This window comes from Puma concolor, chromosome D4 (assembly GCF_028749965.1).
Source record: "Puma concolor isolate L17-30 chromosome D4, mPumCon1.1.hap2, whole genome shotgun sequence".
Classification (NCBI taxonomy): domain Eukaryota; kingdom Metazoa; phylum Chordata; class Mammalia; order Carnivora; family Felidae; genus Puma; species Puma concolor.
In genome coordinates, this window is record NC_141679.1 from 22,904,433 (window position 1) to 22,925,877 (window position 21,445).

Consider the following 21,445-nt stretch of genomic DNA (forward strand, 5'->3'; position numbering starts at 1 on the left):
AAAAAAAAAAAAAAAAGATCTGCCTGAGAAAATCAATGAAACCAAGATGGGCTGACCATAGAGAAGAATTCTCTCATATACTACACAGGCTGTGCCTGACCTCAGATATGTTTAGCAAATCCAGCACTCGCCCAGCTTGCTGAAGAGAGCATGACCTCTTTCCTCTGTAGCAGTGATTCTCGAACTTTATCGTGTCCATGAGTTACCTGGGGATCTTGTTAACATGCCGATTCTGAGTCAGTGGGTACAGGGTGGGGCCTGAGAATCTACGCTTCTAACAAGTTTCCAGGAGATACTGATGATGCTGGTATGCAGACCCCACTTGAGTAGCAGGCTTCATGGTGTGTTCTCCCTGGACCAAAAACATCAGCATCATCTGGGAACTTACTAGAAATGCAAATTCTTAGACCACACTCCAGACAGACTGAATCAGAAACTCTGGATAGAGGGTATAGAAATCTGAGTTTTAACAAGCTCTCCAGGTAACTCTGATGTGCTTTCAAGTTTGGGAACCACAAACCTTCTAGATCTAGACCATTTTCTCACATACATTCATGCCATTCTCTACCATGAAAACTTCCCTTGGTAAGCAAACATTAAGATCTCTTGCCTTCCTCTGAAATCATCATCCTTTACCTCCCTTTTACCTTTTCACATGCCCTTATTTGTCTCCTAAATTATATCAATAACTGTTGTCTTGTCTTCCAAGCTATCTCAACAGCTACTTGAGAACAGGGACTGTACTTTGTTCAGCTCTATCTCCAGCTCAGCAGTGTTTGCCATATACCAAGTGATCGATAAATACTTGCTGATAGGCTGATGATATAATGTGGATTCATAGTGAAGCCAAACATGACTCAGTGAGGGGTAACAATTTGGTTGCTAATTTGAGCATTCTCTTCAAATGGATAAAATATAGGTATTTATGTTATCTAATATTGCATAACAAACCACAAGAAGAACTTTAATGGCTTAAATCAACAATACTGATTTATTCTCTCATGGCGTCTGTGAATCAGGAATTTAGGGCAGGCTTGGCTGGGCAGTTCTAGCTTGGCTTGGGGTCTCTGATGAGGTTGGAGTCAGATAAGGGTGGGCTGAAGTAAACCAAAGGCTTGACTGGGCCATAAGAATCTGCTTCGAGGGGTGCCTAGATGGCTTAGTCAGTTAAGCAGCCAACTCTTGATTCGGCTCAGGTCATGATCTCACAGTCTTGGGATCGAGCCCTGTGTCAGGCTCCATACTGACTGTGGAGACTGCTTGGGATTCTTTCTCTCCCTCTCTCTCTGGCCCTCCGCACCCCCTCTCAAAATAAATACATAAACATTAAAAAAAAAAAAAAGATTGGCTCACTCACATGGTTGGCAAATTGGGCTGGATGTTAGTAGAGCCCTCACGTCCTCTCTATAGGGTTGCTTGAGTGCCCTCACAACATGGCAGCTGGCTTCCCCCAAAGGAAGCCACCCAAAAGACCAAGGAAGAAAATGTTATGCTGTCAATTCCTTAGTGTTCTATTGGTCACATATTCCTGATTCAGTATAGGAAGGGATTACACAGGGCCTAAAAGGGATAACTGGAGGCCATCTTGGGGGCTACTATTATAATGTATATCTTCTGGTTGCTACAGATAGTAAGTTTGCTCTCAAGGAATTCAACGTCTTAGGAAGGGAAGAAAAATAGTAAAGTTCACAAAAAGGATTTGAAACAAACACATGCATAAAGAAATAACAGAAGGAGACAAAGTGGGAGAGTGACCTTACATAATGAAGTCGGGGGACTCTCTGAGGTGATGATAGTAGAGCTGAATGACATATAGGAACCTCCATGCGGCAACAAGAAGAAGGAACAGTTTGTGCAAAGGCACTGGACAAACCTGAACAAGCTTGATGTGTTTCAGAAACAGAAAGAAAGCAAGTGTGTCTGGAGGGTAGTATAGAAACAGGGAGTGCCAGTGAGAAGAGGCCAGCATCCAGAAAGATAGATGGCAACCTAGAAGAGTTTGGTGTCTCCAAAACTGAGAAAAGAGAGTTTCTAAAAGGACAGAGTAATCGATTAAACTGTTTTAATGGCTAGTTTCTGGGGCGTGGTACCTGGGGGGCTCAGTCGGTTAAAGCATACAACTCTTGATTTCAGCTCAGGTCATGATGTCATGGTTCATGACCTCGAGTCCTGCGTCGGGCTCTGCGCTGGCAGCACGGAGGCTGCTTGGAATTTTCTGTCTCCTGTCTCATAAATAAATAAACTAAAAAAAAAAAAAAAAAAAAAAAAAAAAAAAGCTGCTGAGAGTTTGAACAAGTCAAACAGAAAACATTGGTCAATGGGTTTAGCAGGAAGAGCACCAGAGACCTTGTCACAAGCAGTTTCCAAGACATGGTTGGGATTAAAAGCCTGAGTGTGTTAAGCTGAGGCTGGACATGAAGAAAGGGAGGCAAATGGTATGGAATTACTCTGAAAAGAGCTGAGGTGACACAGAGAGGACAAATGGCCAGTCCCTCAGGGGCATGGAGCTCAGCGAGCTTGTTTTGCTTTGACTTTGGGATTTGAGTTTGGTTTTTGGTTTAAAGATGGGAGATAGGTCAGCCTGCATGGGCTGAAAGGTAAGATGCAGAAGTCTCTGGAACACCGCAGTCATTCAGTAAATGCAGTTTCCATCCTTACCCTTGTGACTAGATTTTATTTAGACCCAACTAATTTGAGACAGCTAATTTGGCAACTTGGGACATTTTTGTTCCTAATTTAATTGAGAATGGTAGTTCTTCTGATAGCTCTTCTCATTTAACCCATGAGTAGCTGTTGAGATTTTAGCATCTAATTTGCTGAGTTTATGGAAGTAATAAAAGAATCTTTTTTCTACAGTATGCAATTTTAAATTTAGACTTGTCTCTTCTCTTACACTCTTTTGGCTTATTCCTACTGAGCTCTTGTGATTAAATGTGGCAGGGTGTAGACTCACAGCCCCAGGTGGGCCCAGTCTAGAGAATGTCCAGTGATCTCAAGCGGTAGTGAAAAATATCGTACAGATAATTAAAGGTCAACTTTTATTTACTGTAATTACATATACATGCCATAAAAAGAAGTTTTTTGGTTTTGTTGTTAACAAATAGCCAGATCTTCCCACTGGTTGCCCTAAAACACATTCGGGGGAACCACCGTCCCCTCAGTGGTTGTGATACTTAGCAGCAGCTCACTCTATGTTCCCTCATTGTATCTTATTAATATTTTCCTGTCCTGCATGTACCACAGACTGAAGGAGGTTAAGAAATAATTACTTAAAAACAGAGTCGGGGAGGGGGGCACCTAGGTGGCTCGGTCAGTAGCGTCCGACTTCAGCTCAGGTCATGATCTCCTGGTTAGTGAATTCAAGGCTGGCCTCGGGCTCTGTGCTGACAGCTCAGAGCCTGGAGCCTGCTTCAGATTCTGTGTCTTCCTCTCTCTCTGCCCGTGCTCTGTCTCTTTGTCTCTCTCTCTCTCAAAAATAAACATTAAAGCAAGCAAACAAACAAACAAACACTGAGTGAGATTCAAAAGTCAGACCAGTCCTTCTGCTTTTTTCCTAACTCCTCCTGGATGGGCCCCTGGTTGCCTCCCTCCCCACCACAACCTCCATTGTCTGCCCTGCCTTTCTCCCTTGGAGAGTTCCTATCCTCTCTCAGGTCAGTAGTCTTGTATAGGACAGTGTTACACGTAAGTTTGAGGTTGCTATCTGGAAAAAGAGGCCGATAAAATCAGTGATCCACACATCCATGTAGGTTAATGGCAATCTCCCTGGTTGCCATGAGTGTGAACCCTACTCAGGAATCTCTACTCCAGGGGCAGTTAATCAGGAAGCAAAGAACCCAAATCAAGAGTCTATACTCCAGATTCTGCAAATGCTTCAAATACTATCTAAATCAGCACCAAGTTTCCTTAATTAGCACAGAGAGGCTAGGTTTAAGTTTTTCACTGGGGAAATAAGTATGTTAAAGCTTATGATTATGCATGTACCACCACCCTGCAGGAACAAAACATCAAGCCTGCAGCACGACTTCAGAACCTTCCCCACGTCCAGAATGCCATGTGGTCCTGAAAGGACTCGTTGCCTGATCCAACTGGAGGATTTGTGGACCCTTTCATGCAGGATGCTGTTCAGAACACCTATGAGGACAGAGAACAGGGACACTACCAGCCCAGAAGGGTTGTGTGATGTTTTTGAACCTGTTTTCCTACAAAAGTTGGCACATTCTATTGGAGACCAGCATCCATTTCTAACAGACCACCTGCTTCGGTTACCTGTTGCTGTGTGATGAACCAGCCCAAACTTAGTGGTTTGAAGCAATGATTTATCAGTTTTCAAAATTCTGTTGGTTGGCAGTCTGGGCCATTGTTCTGCTGGTCTCATGCAGGTATGGTAGTCTGGTGATTTGACTGGGGCTATTGGTGCTGGCTGTCAGTGGAGCCCCTCATCCTCCGTGTGAACAGTCAGCCTCCAGAAGGCTGGAATCTGAATTCTTCATAGATGATGATCGTGGGCTTCTCAGACTGTGAATGGAAGCTGAAAGGCCTGTAGAGAAACTAGCTCAATGTCACTTCTGTCATGTGCTATATATTGGTCAAAGGGAGTGAGTCCCAAGACCACCTCAAATTCAAGGGCACAGAAAAATAGACGCTGACACTCGATGGGACTAGCAGCAACATCACAGTGCAAAGAGGTCACAGGGAGCAATAAAGCATGGGGCCATTATGATAATGACCTGCTCCCCCATTGGTTATGTGGGGGTGGGGTGGGGGACAAAGAACTCCCATGTACTCCCACCTTGAATCATTTAACACAAGAACGCAGCACATGAGGTTAAGGCACATCCTTAACCAGAGTAGATGTTAACCTCTCTCTTCAAAGAGTCTTCTTGTTAATTTTGAATTTTCCTTCTGGACAAACTTCTTGTGAGATTCCCCCTCTTTTTTTTAATCTCATAATTTATCTGACGAAGAGTTCAAAATATTCCAAGCAGAAAAAGGGTCAGCACGGACATTTTGGGTTGTGCATGTTTGTATCACTAATATTACTTTCAACCTCCAGCTCCACTGCTGAAAGGTTGTAAAGTCACCTCTACAACTGGTAAGAGTGAGTTGGCTAAAATTAGGTGCATTTGTACAGAAATCTCTTTCACCTGAACATGGAATTTGCAACACATTGCAATTTGCTATGAGGACACCACGGTCAACCCACACTCCACTGGCCCTGCCATTTCTTGACGCATCTTCTCATTAACTGAATGGGACATACGGCCTGCTGACATAGATGGACTCAGTAGGGATTATAATGTTAAACCTGCTTTTAGAACCTACTTTTAAATATCAATATAAGTAAATAAATACTACTTCAATTAATATCTCTATTTAAATTTATAAAGAAAATATATCAAAGTAGTAATATTTGTATATACACCCATGTATGTATGTAAATAGTAAATCTATGTTTATAATTGACGCTATATTTCCTTCCCGTGCCTCTGGCAGAGCATCTTTCATACCTCTCTTTGGCGACTATAACAATTACCTTAATGGAATACATCATTTATTACCTTATTTTATAATTAGCTGTGTGTATGACATCTGTCATACTCAGGGCTGAAATTAGGGTGAGAGGCACTCACCGTGGGCACAAAATTTAAAGGGGTGTCGGGAAACTCTGTAATCAAAAGAAATGTTTTAAAGCAGTACTTTTAAAAAATTGACGCAAAAAATCCATAATGAACAGTGTCAAAATTTTAAGCAAAGCCAGGATCCAATATGATCAAAAGTAGGGTAAGGTGAGGGGTAGGGGGCAATATTATGCAAGGATAGGGTTAGATATGCTTTGATTTAAAATCTTCATATTGTATTGATTATGGATTTTTTAAGGAGACTTTATTTTTTAGAACAGTGTTAGGTTCACCATGAAATTGAGTGGAAAGTACAGACTTTCCATACACCCGCCCCCCCCACACAAACATACCTCCCCACTACCACCATCCCACACCCAAGTGGTACATTTGTTACAATTGGTGAATCTTCATCCCTCCCTCTCCACTACCACCTTGGCAACCACAATCTTTCTACTGTCTTCATAGTTTTGCCTTTTCCAGAATGTCATATAGTTGGAATCCTAGGGTACACAGGCTTTTCAGATTGGCTTCTTTCACTTAGTAATGTGCATTTAAGTTTCTTCCATGACTTTTCATGGCCTGACGGTTCACCTCTTTTTAGTGCTGAGTAATACTCCTTTGCCTGGATATGCCAGTGTTTATTCATCTACCATATTGGTCCAGGTTCTTCAAGGAAACAAAATCAATAGGTAATATATACATCTATGTATATATGTAAACACACACACACACACACACACACACACACAGAGAGAGAGAGAGAGAGAGAGAGAGAGAGAGAGAGAGAGAGAGAGAGGTATTGTATGGAATTAGCTCATGTGATTATGGAGACAGAGAAGTCCCAAGTTCTGTAGTCAATAAGCTGGAGACCCAGGGGAGCCAGTGATGTAATGCCAATCCAAGTCGGAGGCTGAAGGCAGAAGACAGTCCCAGTTTGAAGATAGGCAGAGAGTGAATTCTCTCTTACTAGTCTTTTTGTTCTATTTGGGCCTTCAAGTATTGAATGAGACCCACTCATTAGGGAGGGCAATCTGCTTTATTCAGCCTATTCAATTCAAACATTAATCTCATCCAGAGATGCCATCACACACACACCAGAATAATGTTTTAGCAAATATATGGGCACACCAGGGGTTAGTCAAGTTGACACATAAAATTAATCACCATATCCACTCACTTAATGAAGGACATCATGGTTGCTTCCAAATTTTGACAATATTGAAGGAAGCTGCTACAAACATCTCTGTGTGGGTTTTTGTGTGGACATAAGTTTTCAACTCCTTTGGATAAATACCAAGGAGCATTAATTGCTGGACTATATGGTAAGAGGATGTTTGGTTTTCTAACAAACTGCCAACTGCCTTCCAAAGTGGCTGTAGCATTTTGCATTCCCACCAGCAATGAATGAGAGTTCCTCTTGTTTCAGATCATCACAGGTTTTTTGCACTAATTTTGATATTTTAAAAATTAAAGCAAAACCTTATTTATCTTGATCACTGAGTTTTTTGGTGCCACCTTAAACTTGGGAGCCCAAGAATAGTTCTTCCTCAACTACCCTAGTGCTGGCCCCGACTCAGCTCCTTTAGGGCAGAAACCATGTCTTATTTTTAATGTTTATTTATTTTTCACACACACACACACACACACACACACACACACACACACACACACAGAATCCGAAGAAGGCTCCAGGCTCTGAGCTGTCAGCACTGAGCCCGACATGGAGCTCGAAATCATGAGCCACAAGATCATGACCTGAGCTGAAGTTAGAGACTTAACCAACTGAGCCACCCATGCGCCCCACCGTGTCTTATTTTTAAATGAAATTTGGCAAATAGAGTACTTAGTGAAGTACCTGATATACAGTAAGTATTCAATAAATGTTAACCACAGTATTATGTCCCTCAAATAGCCTTTCAGAGTTACCTGAACATAGTAAATGTTTATTGAATGAAGTATGGCTTTTCATACAATTGAAGTATCCTCTAAAGTTTCATGTATTTTAAAAGTACGCTATTGTCTGCTTTGTCAGGCTGGGCAGATTTGGTGTTTGGGGCCTGTCCACATCTTTATGTTTACTTCTAACATTTCAAACACTGGAAATCAAATCTACTGCTTTTAGGTAGTAAATGCTTCCACTGGGTTCTGGATGGAAAAAAGAAAATATTTTCTATCCAGGCTGTAAAAAAAAACCTGGTTTCCTTTGCCTTTCTTGTTATGGAGTGCAAAGTGGATAGGTATTTGCTCCGGGATTCTACTGGTGATTAAAATAACATTATGATTCAATAAAAAGTGCCCCAGGCAGTGTCACTTACACATGGCTACATGTCACTGTGGTTATTTTCTATTTAAAGTTCAAAAACTAAAATGTAATTCAGCACTGACTTTAGGGTTTGCTCTCATGTTTTTATCAACTCTAGTTTTACTTGATCAGCGTTTACTTCTTCTATGATTTTCCTCACATTCTAGAATCATTGAAATGTTGATCCAAAGGACGTAGAAGCTTTCAATTACTGGCAAAGTACAGAATTACAATTCCTAAAACTGAAATCGCCATAAACCAAAGTAGCTCAGAATATAAAATAATGACGAGAGAATCTTGTGAAATAGTCTATGGAAATGCCAGGAGAAACATTTCCCATTCAAACTGGATAGTCACTGATATTTTTGTGATTGTGCCAAGAAGTTATTCCAAAGGTTCTCACAATTGCACAAGGCAAGCTATTTAATAACCTGCTTTGAACAGCTGTCGATTGACAATATAAGGAACCATGGCATTACAATGAAATTTCTGTTCAAATCAAACGCACATTTTTTTTTTTTGTTTATACGCATTTCTATATCTCCCAACCTAACTCAAAGAAATCATGTGTGTGTCAAGGGCTTCAGTCAAGCCCAGGTGGGATGTCAGCCTTGCCCATGACACAACGTGAAGAAAGATAGAGGAGGAGAACAGAGAAAGTGGCAAGCTTAATTTTTTTTTAGCTTGTGAAAATATCAGCTCACTGGTGTCTTATCCTAATGTTTCTCTGTCCCCAGGAGTGGGGAGAAAGGCCAACACCAAAATCCATGTCAGCACTTTTCCTGTGTGAGTCACTGAACCAACTCAACTAACTCTCTGTCACCTCGCCCCCAGAAAACGTGTTGAGTTGTCTAATGGGAAAGCTTCCCTCAGCTATGAATGTTAAGAGGAACGTGGCTGACAAGGGCAGCACGGACCCAGGGCTGAGCTTGTCATACGTTGCGACTGCTCTACAGATGTGTTTCATCAGACAGGCAGGTATGTGCTAAAAAATTTAAGAGTTTTATATATTTCATACCACCATTAACAGCAATTGATATTTACTAAGTGCAAATAATCCATTGATTTAAAACTTAGTGAACATCTCATTGATTCAGTCTAAATAATTTAAGTCGAATATTAGTAGAGGAGCCCAGAGAAGATGGGATGCGAAGCTGTACTTTTATTTTAGCAAAAGCCAACAGAAAAGGCAAAAATTCATAATGTAAGTGATCCAGCATCTCTACACAATGGTAAGGGTTGAAATCCTTTTGAAGCCTTCTATTTTATTTATTTATTTATTTATTTATTTATTTATTTATTTATTTTTTATTTTATTTTATTTTTAACGTTTATTTATTTTTGAGACAGAGAGAGACAAAGCATGAATGGGGGAGGGCCAGAGAGAGGGAGACACAGAATCTGAAACAGGCTCCAGGCTCTGAGCTGTCAGCACAGAGCCCGACGCGGGGCTCGAACCCACAGACGGCGAGATCATGACCTGAGCCGAAGTTAGCCGCTTAACCGACTGATCCACCCAGGCGCCCCCCTCTATTCCTTTTAAAGAGTCCCTTCTGCTACTACTTTGCCCATGTTAAGAAATAGTCATCTTGTGTTGAAATGTTCAGTTGGACTATGGCCAGGACAAAGCATTCTTGAATAGTATGTTGCTTACCTGTGAGGGATTCAGCCCCTCATATGCTAGTGACCACCTAGAGCTTTTTAACTATTTAGATGTGTACATTAATTTCCAACTATTTCATCCTGAGAGTCCATGTCTTCGAGAAGGCAAAACATCCACAATGGATATAAATGAGTAGACAATATGACCAAATGTTTAGGCACCACTGCAGAGATTAAAATCAACACTAACATTTACATTCTATATGCTAACAGTCCAGAAAGTCCACACATATTCTGAGTGTCAGAATATCCAATCTAATCAAGTACAGCCCAGAGGAGATGCTCATCATCTGTTACATGTTAGTCCAGAAATTAGAAAGACAAACATGGTAGACACAAACAAGGTTTGCACATTGACCAAGTGGCTATCACGAAAGCAACAGTAATCACCTGAACAGTATTCCTGATTTATTTTTTGTCTGAGAGAAGTTAGAAGGACAGACATCTTGGCTAGGTGGATTCTATTTTATTCACTCTTCAAATAAGAGTCTTTCCAGCCCAATGATATGTCATGGGATTGAACAAATTGGCATTTACGGTTATCAAAAGGATGCCTGCCACCTAGAGAGACACGTGAGTTTACTGTCAGTTGCTGGCTGTCAGGGGCCTTTCTGATCTTGTTGCCATGGAAATTGACATTAGATAGTTGGCGAGAGGGGGAGTTATAGGTTGCATTCTTATTTCATTATTTCAAATAAGATGTTTGAACCTTTTGCCTTCTTTGCACCCATCTGAAACTGGTTTCCCTGGTAACAGAAACAGGGATACCGCCCCCTAAGAGCTGAGAGCAAGAACTCTTTCTTTGCTGATCTCAGAAGACAGCACTGAAGGGGAAAGCCAGCAAGGTGAGGATTCCTGGGATCAGCTGAGGGAGTGGAAAGAATTGGAAGTCACCTGTAACTTCCTAAGGTTAAAAAAAAAAAAGAATACAAGGTTTTCTTTAATTAAGGATCTAGTCATTCAAGCAAAACAAATATACAGGTCTGCCATTGACCTTAGAAACTGCCGTCATGCGAGGTAACTACCTAAAACCCGCTGGTCTACACAACTCCTCTCCCTGTAGCTCAGACAGCCTGCTCATGCATTTTCATACACATCATGCTCATTTTTCTCAGAGGGGAAAAAAACAAAAAGGGAGGAAAATTCCAGACAAGGACTCACTGGATCATTTTCCCCCACAGATCAATGTTTTCTCATCCTAAGTGATTTGCTTTCCAAGCGACTATAAGTTGTTTTTAAAAGGATTTTCACCGCAGAGGGTATGTTCAGTGGAGAATGTGGTGGCACTGAAATGGCCGTCTGCTTAAAAAAAAATAATACACAAGAAACCATAGGGGAAAGAAAAGAGTGGCCATTAAACTAAACTATTAAGAATGGTTGCACTTTACATTCCAAATGTGAAGTTATGTATTGGGGCTATTACAATTGCAGAGTGCTGTGCAGGGATTCAGTAGAATGGCCATGTAAATTGAAAAGCAAACTAATGTCTCTTCAAGCTCTGGAAACCACAGAAGGAATTTGCTCCCAAGTGGAAAACTCTAGGCAATCAACCAATGAATCACTCACCCAAAGAACAAGAGCTTTGTCTTTCTCATCAACTGTCTTTTATGCACAAGTAGGATATGGGTCACTTCATACAGTATCAGAAAGAAAAGCCGAAGGGCCTAGGTTTCAGCACGTAGACCTTATATGAGTGCTTGATGGTTTGTATTATGGGAAAGGAAACAGTGTGTTCCTTTCTTTAATTTTGCCATCGAAAACATTCCCGTGAAATATTATACCCGAAATGCTTGATAAAAATAAAACTCTTGATTGAGATGCTTGTGTTGGGTGGAGGTAACAGATTTGACTTTTGTGCAAACAGGAAAGCCAACTGCAGAAATGAAAAATGGGCTTCTAATACATTCACACCCTACGATCCAGCAATCCCATTCCTGAGATCATTCCAAGGAAATAGTTCAAAGGAAGAAGAAAGCAGTTCTATCTGTGAAGCTGCTTAATGCAGTAGTTATTAGAGTTAAAATGTGGTAAAAAAAAAAAAATAGTCATGAAACATTGTAGAAGGAGTCTAATAAATGGTGGTGTATCATTTGATGGAGCCAATAAAAAGAACTGAAGACTACCCAGAAATAAGGGGAAAGAAAGGACTCGTGATAGCTTAATGAGAAGAGCAGAATATGAAATGGGAGGAGCGTTGTGCTCGCATATGAATGAATGCATGGGAAACACATCAAAAATAGAAACATTAGGATGGAGGGGTTTGGGGTTTTTTTGATGCTTTGTAGCCCCTTCCCTCGATGATACATATATATGTAAGGCAGTAATTGATTTTTGGACCCTTCCCACCTCACTTTTGCAAGTGGCTTTGCACATTGGCTGTTGCTTATGGCTTCAGCTTCACAGCATACAGTGAAGCTGGGTGTTACACTGGTTACTTTCCTAACCAGACACAGACTGAGGAAAGTAGGGAAATAATAGCATGCTCTGCTTACAGCAAGGGCAATGGCCACATGCATCAAAACATTGCTGACACCCTGACAATTTATGGGGCAGGTAGAGTGGTGGGGATATAACTCAGTGGAACAGCATTTGACGGCATGGGGCAGGTGGAAATTATGCAAGCCTCATAGCTCACTCCTTTTGGGTGAAATGCATAATAGAGCCTTTAAAATGGCAAGAGGTACATACCACCCAAACTCTAACGGACATGGAAACACACATTTACCTCCTAGAGAGCATGGTCTGAATGATCAGTGTTCCAAAAACATGAAGGGAACCCTCCCAAACTAACCATTAAGCTAAAGTTCATTCATCAGCACCATCAACATCTTTTTCCAGAGCACAGAGTGAACAAACACCCACAGCATGGCCCCCTCCCGCCCCTGCCCCCCAGTCCGAGCATGCTGCAAAACAATTCCAAGTTTCTTTACAAATTGCGTTTTCAGAAGGTGACATTTGAGTGTGGTTATTTCTAGGGAAAGATGCCAGTTCAGAGGGTCCTGGACACAGAGGCTTGACTTGACAAGATACACAGATGTACCTGAACAGACTGAACTGGAGCCTCCAGTTACTGTTGTGGTTACTGATGTACAAGCTTTTGTTAAAGTCCACCCCGAGACCATCAACTCTCTGCTCAAGGCATTCACAATTAAAAGCCAGCTGATGAGTTCAATGGTCAGCTAAACTGGACCTAAAGCAGCAACTAAAAGAAAAACACAGCTAGTACTGTTAAATTCTCAAAACTGTTAAAATCTCAAAAAACAAAAAAAAAGATACAAATCCTTTAAAACTGTTCAGAAACTCTCAAATTTGTTAAAATTGTTAAATTCTCAGAAAATGGTATCTTGTTTAATCCCTTCAACAGCCCTGGTAAGATAGGTATTTTTATTTCCATTTTCATAGTTGTTGAAAAGTCCTGAGAGGGGCTAAGGAAGTTGCCCAGGGCCATACACAAATGATAAACACATATCGTGCCTGGGATCTGTGCCGGATTCCAAACTTGGTGTCCTTCTAGCACATCGCCATGCCCAGTGGGCTACTTCTGGTTCACATTCTCCTTACAAGTAGGGTATCACACCTGCAACTACAAAAGAGCCTTTCATTTCAAACAACAAAAACAATATAGAAGCAAGTTATAGTTCCCTACTTTTAACTCATTACTAAGGTTTACCATCATTGGGGTTTGTAAATTACCTCTTTGAAGCAAGCAAAGGAACACGGTGAAAAATAATGAACACACTTTCTTAATACTGAAAATAGAACACATAAGTTTATATAATAGAAACCTATCCTGAGAAAATTGGACATCCACTTTAGGTGTCTAAAAGAAGCTATCACGGCTCTAGGAAAGGTTTCCTAGGAACCGTTAATGGACAGATATCTTAAGTATGAGGCTCGGATGGTCAATGAGCTGACCTCATCACGATCCTTTCAAAGAACAAATCCAAGCTAGAACAAAACTAAATGGGAAAATGAGGTATCACTTATTGCCTATCATTAGCAAATACTTTTCAGAGTAAGAACAATGTGTCTGACCTGAGGCAAGCCAGCATTACCATGCTCTGCTGGGAGTAACATAAATAGGCCCAGGATTTCTGGAAAGCAATTTGACAGTGTATATCAAAGATCTGAAATAACATTTTATCTTTTGATGTCGTAATTCCATTCCTCGGGATTAATCCTAAGGAAAAGGACAGAAATAAGGAGAGAAAATTATATATGAACATTTTCTTTCCAAGGATTATAATAATATCTCAATGTTTGAGATAGCCTACCTACCTAACAAATGAGAAACGGGCAAATTATAGTAAATCCAACATTGTAAGTTGTTTGTGAATAAATTTTAATGAAGAAAAATAAAGTCAACCAACTAGCAAAAACAAGAACAAAGGGACAAAGGACACAAGTAGATGTTTTTCCAAAGAAGACATACAAGTGGCCAACAGATACATGGGAAGGTGCTTAGCATCACTAATCATTAAAAGAAATCGAAAACAAAACCACAAGGTGATACCACCTCACACCTGTTAGGACGTCTATTATCAAAAACACAAGAGATAACAAATTCTGGCAAGAATGTGAAGAAAAGGGGCCCCTTGTGCACTGTTGGTAGGAATGTTAACTGGTAGAGACACTAAGGAAAACAGTATGGAGGCTCCTCAAAAAATTTAACATAGAACTATCATGTGATCCAGTCACCCCAATTCTGGGTTTATATCCAAAGGAAATGAAATGACTATCTCAAAAGAGATATCTACACCCCATATCAATGCTGCATTGTTCACAACAGCTAAGGTATGGAAACAACCTAAGGGTACATAAGTAGATGAACAGATAAAGGAAATGTCACACACACACACACACACACACACACACAGAGTGATTATTCAGCCTTTAAAAAGAATGAAATGCTGGCATTTGTGACAACATAGATGAATCCAGAGGTCATTATACTAAACAAAATAAGTCGAGAAAGATAAATATTACATGGTATCAACTATCACCTATGTGCAATTAACAAAAAGAAGGTTGAACTCCTAGAAACAGAGTAGAATGGTGATTGCCAGGGGCTGGTTGGTGGGGGGAATAGGCAGAGGTTGGTGAAGGGTACCAGTTTTCCGTTTTAAGGTGAATAAGGTCTGAGGATAATGATACCGTACTGTATAAGTTAAATTTGCTAAGTAGAACTTAAGTGTTCTCACTAAGCCCCCAAAAATAAATATTTGAGGTGACGGATATGTTAATTAACTTGATGGAGGGAATCCTTTCATAATATATTCTTATATCAAATCATTACACTGTACACTTTAAATACCTACAATTTTTAATTTGTCCATTACACTTCAAGCTAAAAACAAGAAAAGTGAGAAACACATTATAAAACCATGTGGACAAGGAGGTAGAACAGATTTATTTTTAATTTTTTTTAATGTTTATCTTTAAGACAGAGAGAGAGCATGAGTAGGGGAGAGGCAGAGAGAGAGGGAGACACAGAATTTGAAGCAGGCTCCAGGCTCTGAGCTGTCAGCACAGAGCCCGACGCAGAGTTCAAACTCACAGACCACGAGATCATGACCTGAGCTAAGTCAGACGCTCAACCGACTGAGCCACCCAGACGCCCCAGAACAGATTTAAAACAATTGGCTTTGGAGTCTGACCAAATGGGTTAAAATCTGACTCCACTAACAATTAGCCTTGAGCCTCCAGCCAGTTACTGCATCTCTGTGCCTCAGTTTCCTTATCTGTTAAATGAGCATGAACCCAGTAACTACCTCATTGGGCTTTTTTGAAGATTAAGTGGGATAACACAAATTGCTCAAATGTCCTTGGTATGTAGTAAATACCCAACAAATGTCTGTTATTCTGAATCATCTGTATTATATTAAACATATTTGGTATGAAAATGGTAAAATATTGTTTCTAAGTGGCACAATTATGGGGCTTATTTTTCTTCTTTGTACCTTGCTATATTTTCCAAATTGAAATCAGAGGTATATGATACTTTTGTGAATAAAAAAAAAATTATCATGTGAGAACATCTGGAAGCCCTTGGCCCTGTGCCTGGCACACAACAGTTCCAAACACTTGCTGGAAGGGCACAATTGGTTGTCCCAGACAGCTGATGTCAAATGAGTAATTTACATCCAAGACTGTTAAGAGCTGCCTGTCCATCTGTTACTGCTGGGTTTCCTTAAGGCAGCGCCTCACCCATATCCCTCTCCGTTACCATCAGCAGATTCTTCCCCAGTCAATCCTCATTAAAAAAACTGCACCTTTGGGGCACCTGGGTGGCGCAGTCGGTTGGGCGTCCGACTTCAGCCAGGTCACGATCTCGCGGTCTGTGAGTTCGAGCCCCGCATCAGGCTCTGGGCTGATGGCTCGGAGCCTGGAGCCTGTTTCCGATTCTGTGTCTCCCTCTCTCTCTGCCCCTCCCCCGTTCATGCTCTGTCTCTCTCTGTCCCAAAAATAAATAAAAACGTTGAAAAAAAAAAAAAAAACCACCTTAGCCACCAGCCCCAGTGGCCACCTTGCCCCGTGCCGACTTCACATCCTTAGTAGATGCTGGCTGATTGACTGAATCTAATAGGATAATTTGAAGAACAAAAACATTCTGTAAAGTCAGCAGTTTATTGTTCTACACACACCAAGTATTCCAATTTTCAAAGAACAATTTCTAACTTTTAATTATGCATCACCACTCCAATTAAGCATGGCTTCCACTACATTAGGTCATTCTGGTAGGTTTTCTAACCCTGATGGGAGACTCACATAACTCAGATTAAGTTATGACTAAGTAAAAAAAAGCAACTTTTTAAAGAACTCAATTTGCATTTAGATGGGTTGTAATAGTCAGCTTTAAAAGTTAGTTTGGCGAACAAAGACTAATGCAAGAACAGCCACTTCAAAACAGTATGTCTTGCATTTTGTTATCATTTTACTTTTTATCCTCACCAACAAAGCCTAAAAGATGGGAGAGTTCCAGTCTTAAGAGAATATGAATATACTCTAATAGTTTTTGAGAACACTGATAGTTCTATTGTAAAGATTATTGCTCTACATTAGCAGCTCTCAAAGTGTGGTCTCCAGACCAGCAGCCTCATGACGAAGTGGGAACTTGGGAAAAATACAAATTCTCAGGTCCCACCCTGATCTACTGACTCAAAAACTCACAGACCGGGACCCAGAAATCTGAATCTGATCCTCCTGGTGATTCTGATGCAGCCTGAAGTTTGAGAACAACTCTTTCTAGAAACAGGAACCCAACTAACAAACATTTAACTAAGTGCCAGCCCAGAACTGTGGTGACCTGACCATTTCGTTGCTGAGAGAGGAATGAAGATATCAGAAAAGAAAACAATCCATGGATCCACAGTAGAGTGGAGGGTTTGAAATGTCATCACTTGATTTCAAGCTGATGACAGAAGCAGCAGTCTCCTGATGGCATGAAACAGCATGCTGAAAAATTTGCTCTCTCTCTCTGATTTGTTGGAAAACTTTTGGGAAAGTCACCACCTCTGTGTGCCATTAGCAAAAGTACAATTTGAAAATCCCTGTATGAATGCTCTACGGCTGTAGAACCAGATGCTACTTACAGTCATGAAATCTTAAAAAAACAAAACAAAACAAAAAAACCCGGGCCATCAAAAATCCTATCTCTCGGGGCAACCTGAGTGGTTCAGCCGGTTGAGCGTCCAACTTCTGCTCAGGTCATATCTCGTGGTTTTTGAGTTCAAACCCCACAGTGTGGAGCCCACTCAGATCCTCTGTCCCCCCCTACCATGTTGACCCCCCCCCCCCCCAAATAAATAAAACATTTTAAAAAATCCGCTCGGGTGCCCAGGTGGTACAGTTGGTTAACTGTCTGACTCAATTTTGGCTCAGGTCATAATCTCACGGGTTTGTGAGTTCAAGCCCCACATCAGGCTCTGTGATAGAGCATATAGCCTGCTTGGGATTCTCTCCCCCTCTCTCTCTGTCCCTCCCCTGCTTGTTCTCTTTCTCAAAATAAATTTATGAAAAAGGCATTCCAAACCTAATCTCACCAGGATTTCAATTTTTACCCAGCGAACTTCAATTCCATGGGAGAGCTACATGGCAGAAATCTGCATTACAGGATGCAAAGACTGTGAATGATAAAAAAACAAGATTAAATACATCTAGGGATAATAACAATCATCTCCTAACATTTTATAGGTGAAACCACCAGCACAGGTCTTGGCAAATACAGATGATCAGTGAATGTCTAGTTGAATCCGAATTCACTGAACCCAAATTTGTAATCCATATGCAAGGCAAGGGGTACACTAACATTTGGTTCACCAGGGTTACAACAATCCCAGGATTCCAGTCTCCTTGGAGGCAAGACTGTGACTCCTAATCTCAGTTTAGGAAAAAATTGTTTTCCCACTCACATCCTCCAATTGTGAAACAGTTGCTACTCAGTCCCACTTCACATACCTGCTTCTGACAGGACTCTGAGAGGCAGGCGTGACTATGGTATTGTTCCCATTTTACAAGTAGGGAAGTACTTGTCTCCACAATTCCCCAAGATTCCAAACACCCTGACCCGAGGAGCAGGACTAGCTCTGGAATGTCTCTTCCAGCACCAAACTAGCAAATGCAAGTGGTTTCATCAGATCCAAGATAATCGAGGAGTTGACAAGGTCTAAATCCTCAGAAAATCTCATTAGAGAAATAATATCAGAAACTTGGGAAACAAGAAAACATGGAAGGAAAAAAATACACCAACAGAAAATGGGGCTATTTCTTTAACCCAGAATCCTTTGACATGTGCCCCCTCTTTTTTTTTCAAGTTTATTTATTTATCCTGAGAGAGACAGAGAGAGCATGAGTAGGGGAGGGGCAGAGAGAGAATCTCAAGCAGGCTCCGCACTGTCAGCACAGAGCCCGGCGTGGGGCTCAAGCTCACAAAACCATGAGATCATGACCTGACCTGAAACCAAGAGTTGGATGCTGAACCGACTGAGCCACCCAGATGCCCCTGTGCCCCGCTCTTCCTAATGGGCACAGAGCTGCACAGCAAGCAAGAGACCTCATTGCCCAGTATCCCACGTGACTAAGTCCCAGCCAATGGAAATAATGAACAAATTCTTAAGTCATCTGCTGGAAAGCACATCTGTCCCCCTGGACTTTGACTATCCCCACTCGTGGCTGGAAGTGGTGATGACTGAAGAAGCAGGAGAGCATAGAGTTGTACCGCTGGCCTGGGCCTCTCCGTGAGACACGAGCACCTGTGGTCTCTGAGCCACTGTATTGTTGGGTCTCTGTTCTAGCAACTTGACTTCTCCCCTTCTATTACATAATATAGGGAAGTAAGGCAGGAAAGGAGAGAGAGAACAGAAAAGATAAATACTACAGTAATAAGTCATCAGCGTCTATAATATAGAAACCTACTTCATTAGATAAGGAAAGGATGAGAGAGAAATCAGCTTCAGTAATTAGGGCTTTGCCATTCACTTAATGAGAAGAGAAAATATTTAACAAACTGTGTACAAACAAATATTTTGGTAAAAAGCAAACAAAATACTGTTAAATGTATAAAAACAAGACGGTCTGGGTAACAAACGAAAAATATTAAGACAAACTTCCAACAACTTGCTGGATCATAAGAAAACAAGAACATTAAAAATTCCTTAGGTGCTATTTTTAAACAGCCAGGAAACTTGGTTTAAAAATTTTCACCATTATTTCCTAAAACCTAACAGTAAATAATAGGTATATGAAGAGTGAGACATGGAGCATTTTGGGGAAGAAACATGCATAGTCAACTTATTAAAAGCCTGGGATTACAGATTTCATCTAATCAAATCAATGAAAGCTTGTCCACAAAGAGGAAGACCACACTAATGAGAGATCGAAATGGCTAGAAGCTTCAGGGAAAGTCTTAAGGAAAAGAACGGGGCTCAGTGCTGGTGTGGTTGGCTAAGTCATTCCATATAATCAAATTATAATGAGTATTATAATGAGTATTAATGAGACAAAATCAGTTGGCATCCCAACCTTTTTTTTACAGGTTAATGAATTCCATAGCTTTGTGAATATCATCAGTCTTAACACTAAACCCAAGTCACCCACATGTCTTGAGATGTGATGCTTGCCAAGGGAGAAAATAAAAATTTGAAGATGCTGGGCTTTCATTCAGAAGACAATGTTCTGTCTCCCAAGGATTCACCAAGAAAAAGCAGAGCTTTAATCTGTGACCTCCAATCACAAGAGTATCTTAGCAAAAACATGAATCCTGATGAAGTCACTTTAGCTTCCCAGATAAAACTGCCATTAGTAAACCTTCAATTACTGAGGATTCCTAGTCTTGAGTTCCCGGTAACTCAGGCGTGTTGATTAGGTTCTAGTGTGATGCAAGTCGACGTCCAAATATATTTATAAATTAAGAGGTGCATTCATTTTTAAACTTCTGCAAATATGTGAACTTTGCTTATAAAACCCCCATCAATGATCCCAAAGCTTTGATTAAAAATAACAAAGAAGGAAAAGGAAAACCACTTATTGGTACTAAAGCCTTTACTGTAATAAACCAAATATATTTACAATTTATACAAATGTTTAACCTTCAACAAAAATACAAAAAAACATTTCACAAGATGCAAAACCAAGAAACAAGTTCATTGGAGACACCACTGCTCTACCAAGCACAGAACATTGAGGGGAACTGCAAGGAACAGAAAGGTAATCTCGGCAGATCACACAGAAAGAAAAAAAAACAAAACAGGCTCTGCCTACCCCTTGGCCCCTCTGCCCACTTTGCCTCGGTGCTCCGTTTGGTCTAGGTAGATAGGTGACCTTCAGTTGATGGACTCATCGCCTCCTCTTTATAGACTCAAAGTAGTTTTGTGTCAAGGTTTGGAAATAGGTTTTCACGTTGTTGTTTTTTTCCTTTTAAAATTACAACTTTTCTATTTCTACAAATTCAAAACATTTTGGCCCAATTCAACTATAAATGTGAAACCACATAATGTTTTCAGTAGATGACTTCGTAGACTGTAGCCTTCTTGTCCCCTGAGCCAGTGACTATGTACTTATCATCCACAGAGATGTCACAGCTAAGCACGGACGAGGACTCTTTGGACTGGAAGAGAAAACAACAGGCTCACGTTTAATGTGAATAGAGATACTCAGGGGCCCTGCTCCCCCCCCAGGCTTCCGAAGGCACCTTCGCTCCTGGAGTCACAGCGAATGCCGTGATCAAATTGTCATTCTTGGTAAGGAGCGCTGACTTACCTGGAATATACTAGCTCCGTAGGGGGTCCGCCAAGCATTGAGGAGGTTGTCTTTGCCAGTACTCACAAACCATTTACCTAGAATTAGCAAAGGAACATGTAGTTCAACAATATTAAAATTCCTGCTATACTATTAGCAACCTGGACTTAATTGAACTCCACGCATTTCTAATCATGAACTATCATGTCCAACGGGTTAGGCTAGAACTTGAGTAGAGAGAGCAGGTTTTGAATCTGGGCTCCACTATGAACCATCTGTGGTCTTGGGTTTTGTCAAAGCAGTGGCAGGGACCGTGTCAGCCCCATTAGCCACTAGATGGATACACTTTGGGTAGCATCACACCCAGCACACAGCGGGTCCTCAAATAGTGAATCAGTGAAGCTGCTGTTCTTTCAGTCTCCTCTTGATGAAATGGGACTAGGAAGGAATAAATGATGAACTTAAGTAAAATGCCAGACATGACGCATGGCACATAGAATGGGCTCAGGGACTAATGGCTACACATCTCTCCATCCATCCTGAGAACAAATATTTGACCCTACGTGAACTTCTTCATCTTCACTGCAGAGTATAATGGTCTGAGGGGAGCTAAAAATATTCT

The 21,445-nt window shown here is 40.9% G+C and overlaps 1 protein-coding gene across 6 annotated transcripts in view; it reads right to left on the minus strand.

The window, feature by feature from the left end:
• Positions 1 to 20,109: 20,109 nt before the first annotated feature.
• Positions 20,110 to 21,445, minus strand: part of TLE1 (TLE family member 1, transcriptional corepressor) — a 90,490-nt gene continuing 89,154 nt past the window's right edge. For all 6 annotated transcript variants that reach the window (XM_086685071.1, XM_086685069.1, XM_086685068.1 and 3 more), the window contains 2 exons: positions 20,845 to 20,921; positions 20,110 to 20,692 (listed from right to left, as the gene is read on the minus strand). In XM_086685071.1, the coding sequence (XP_086541197.1) occupies positions 20,585 to 20,692; positions 20,845 to 20,921 (185 nt within the window). In that variant the 3' untranslated portion in view covers positions 20,110 to 20,584. The remainder of the gene's footprint in view (positions 20,693 to 20,844; positions 20,922 to 21,445) is intronic.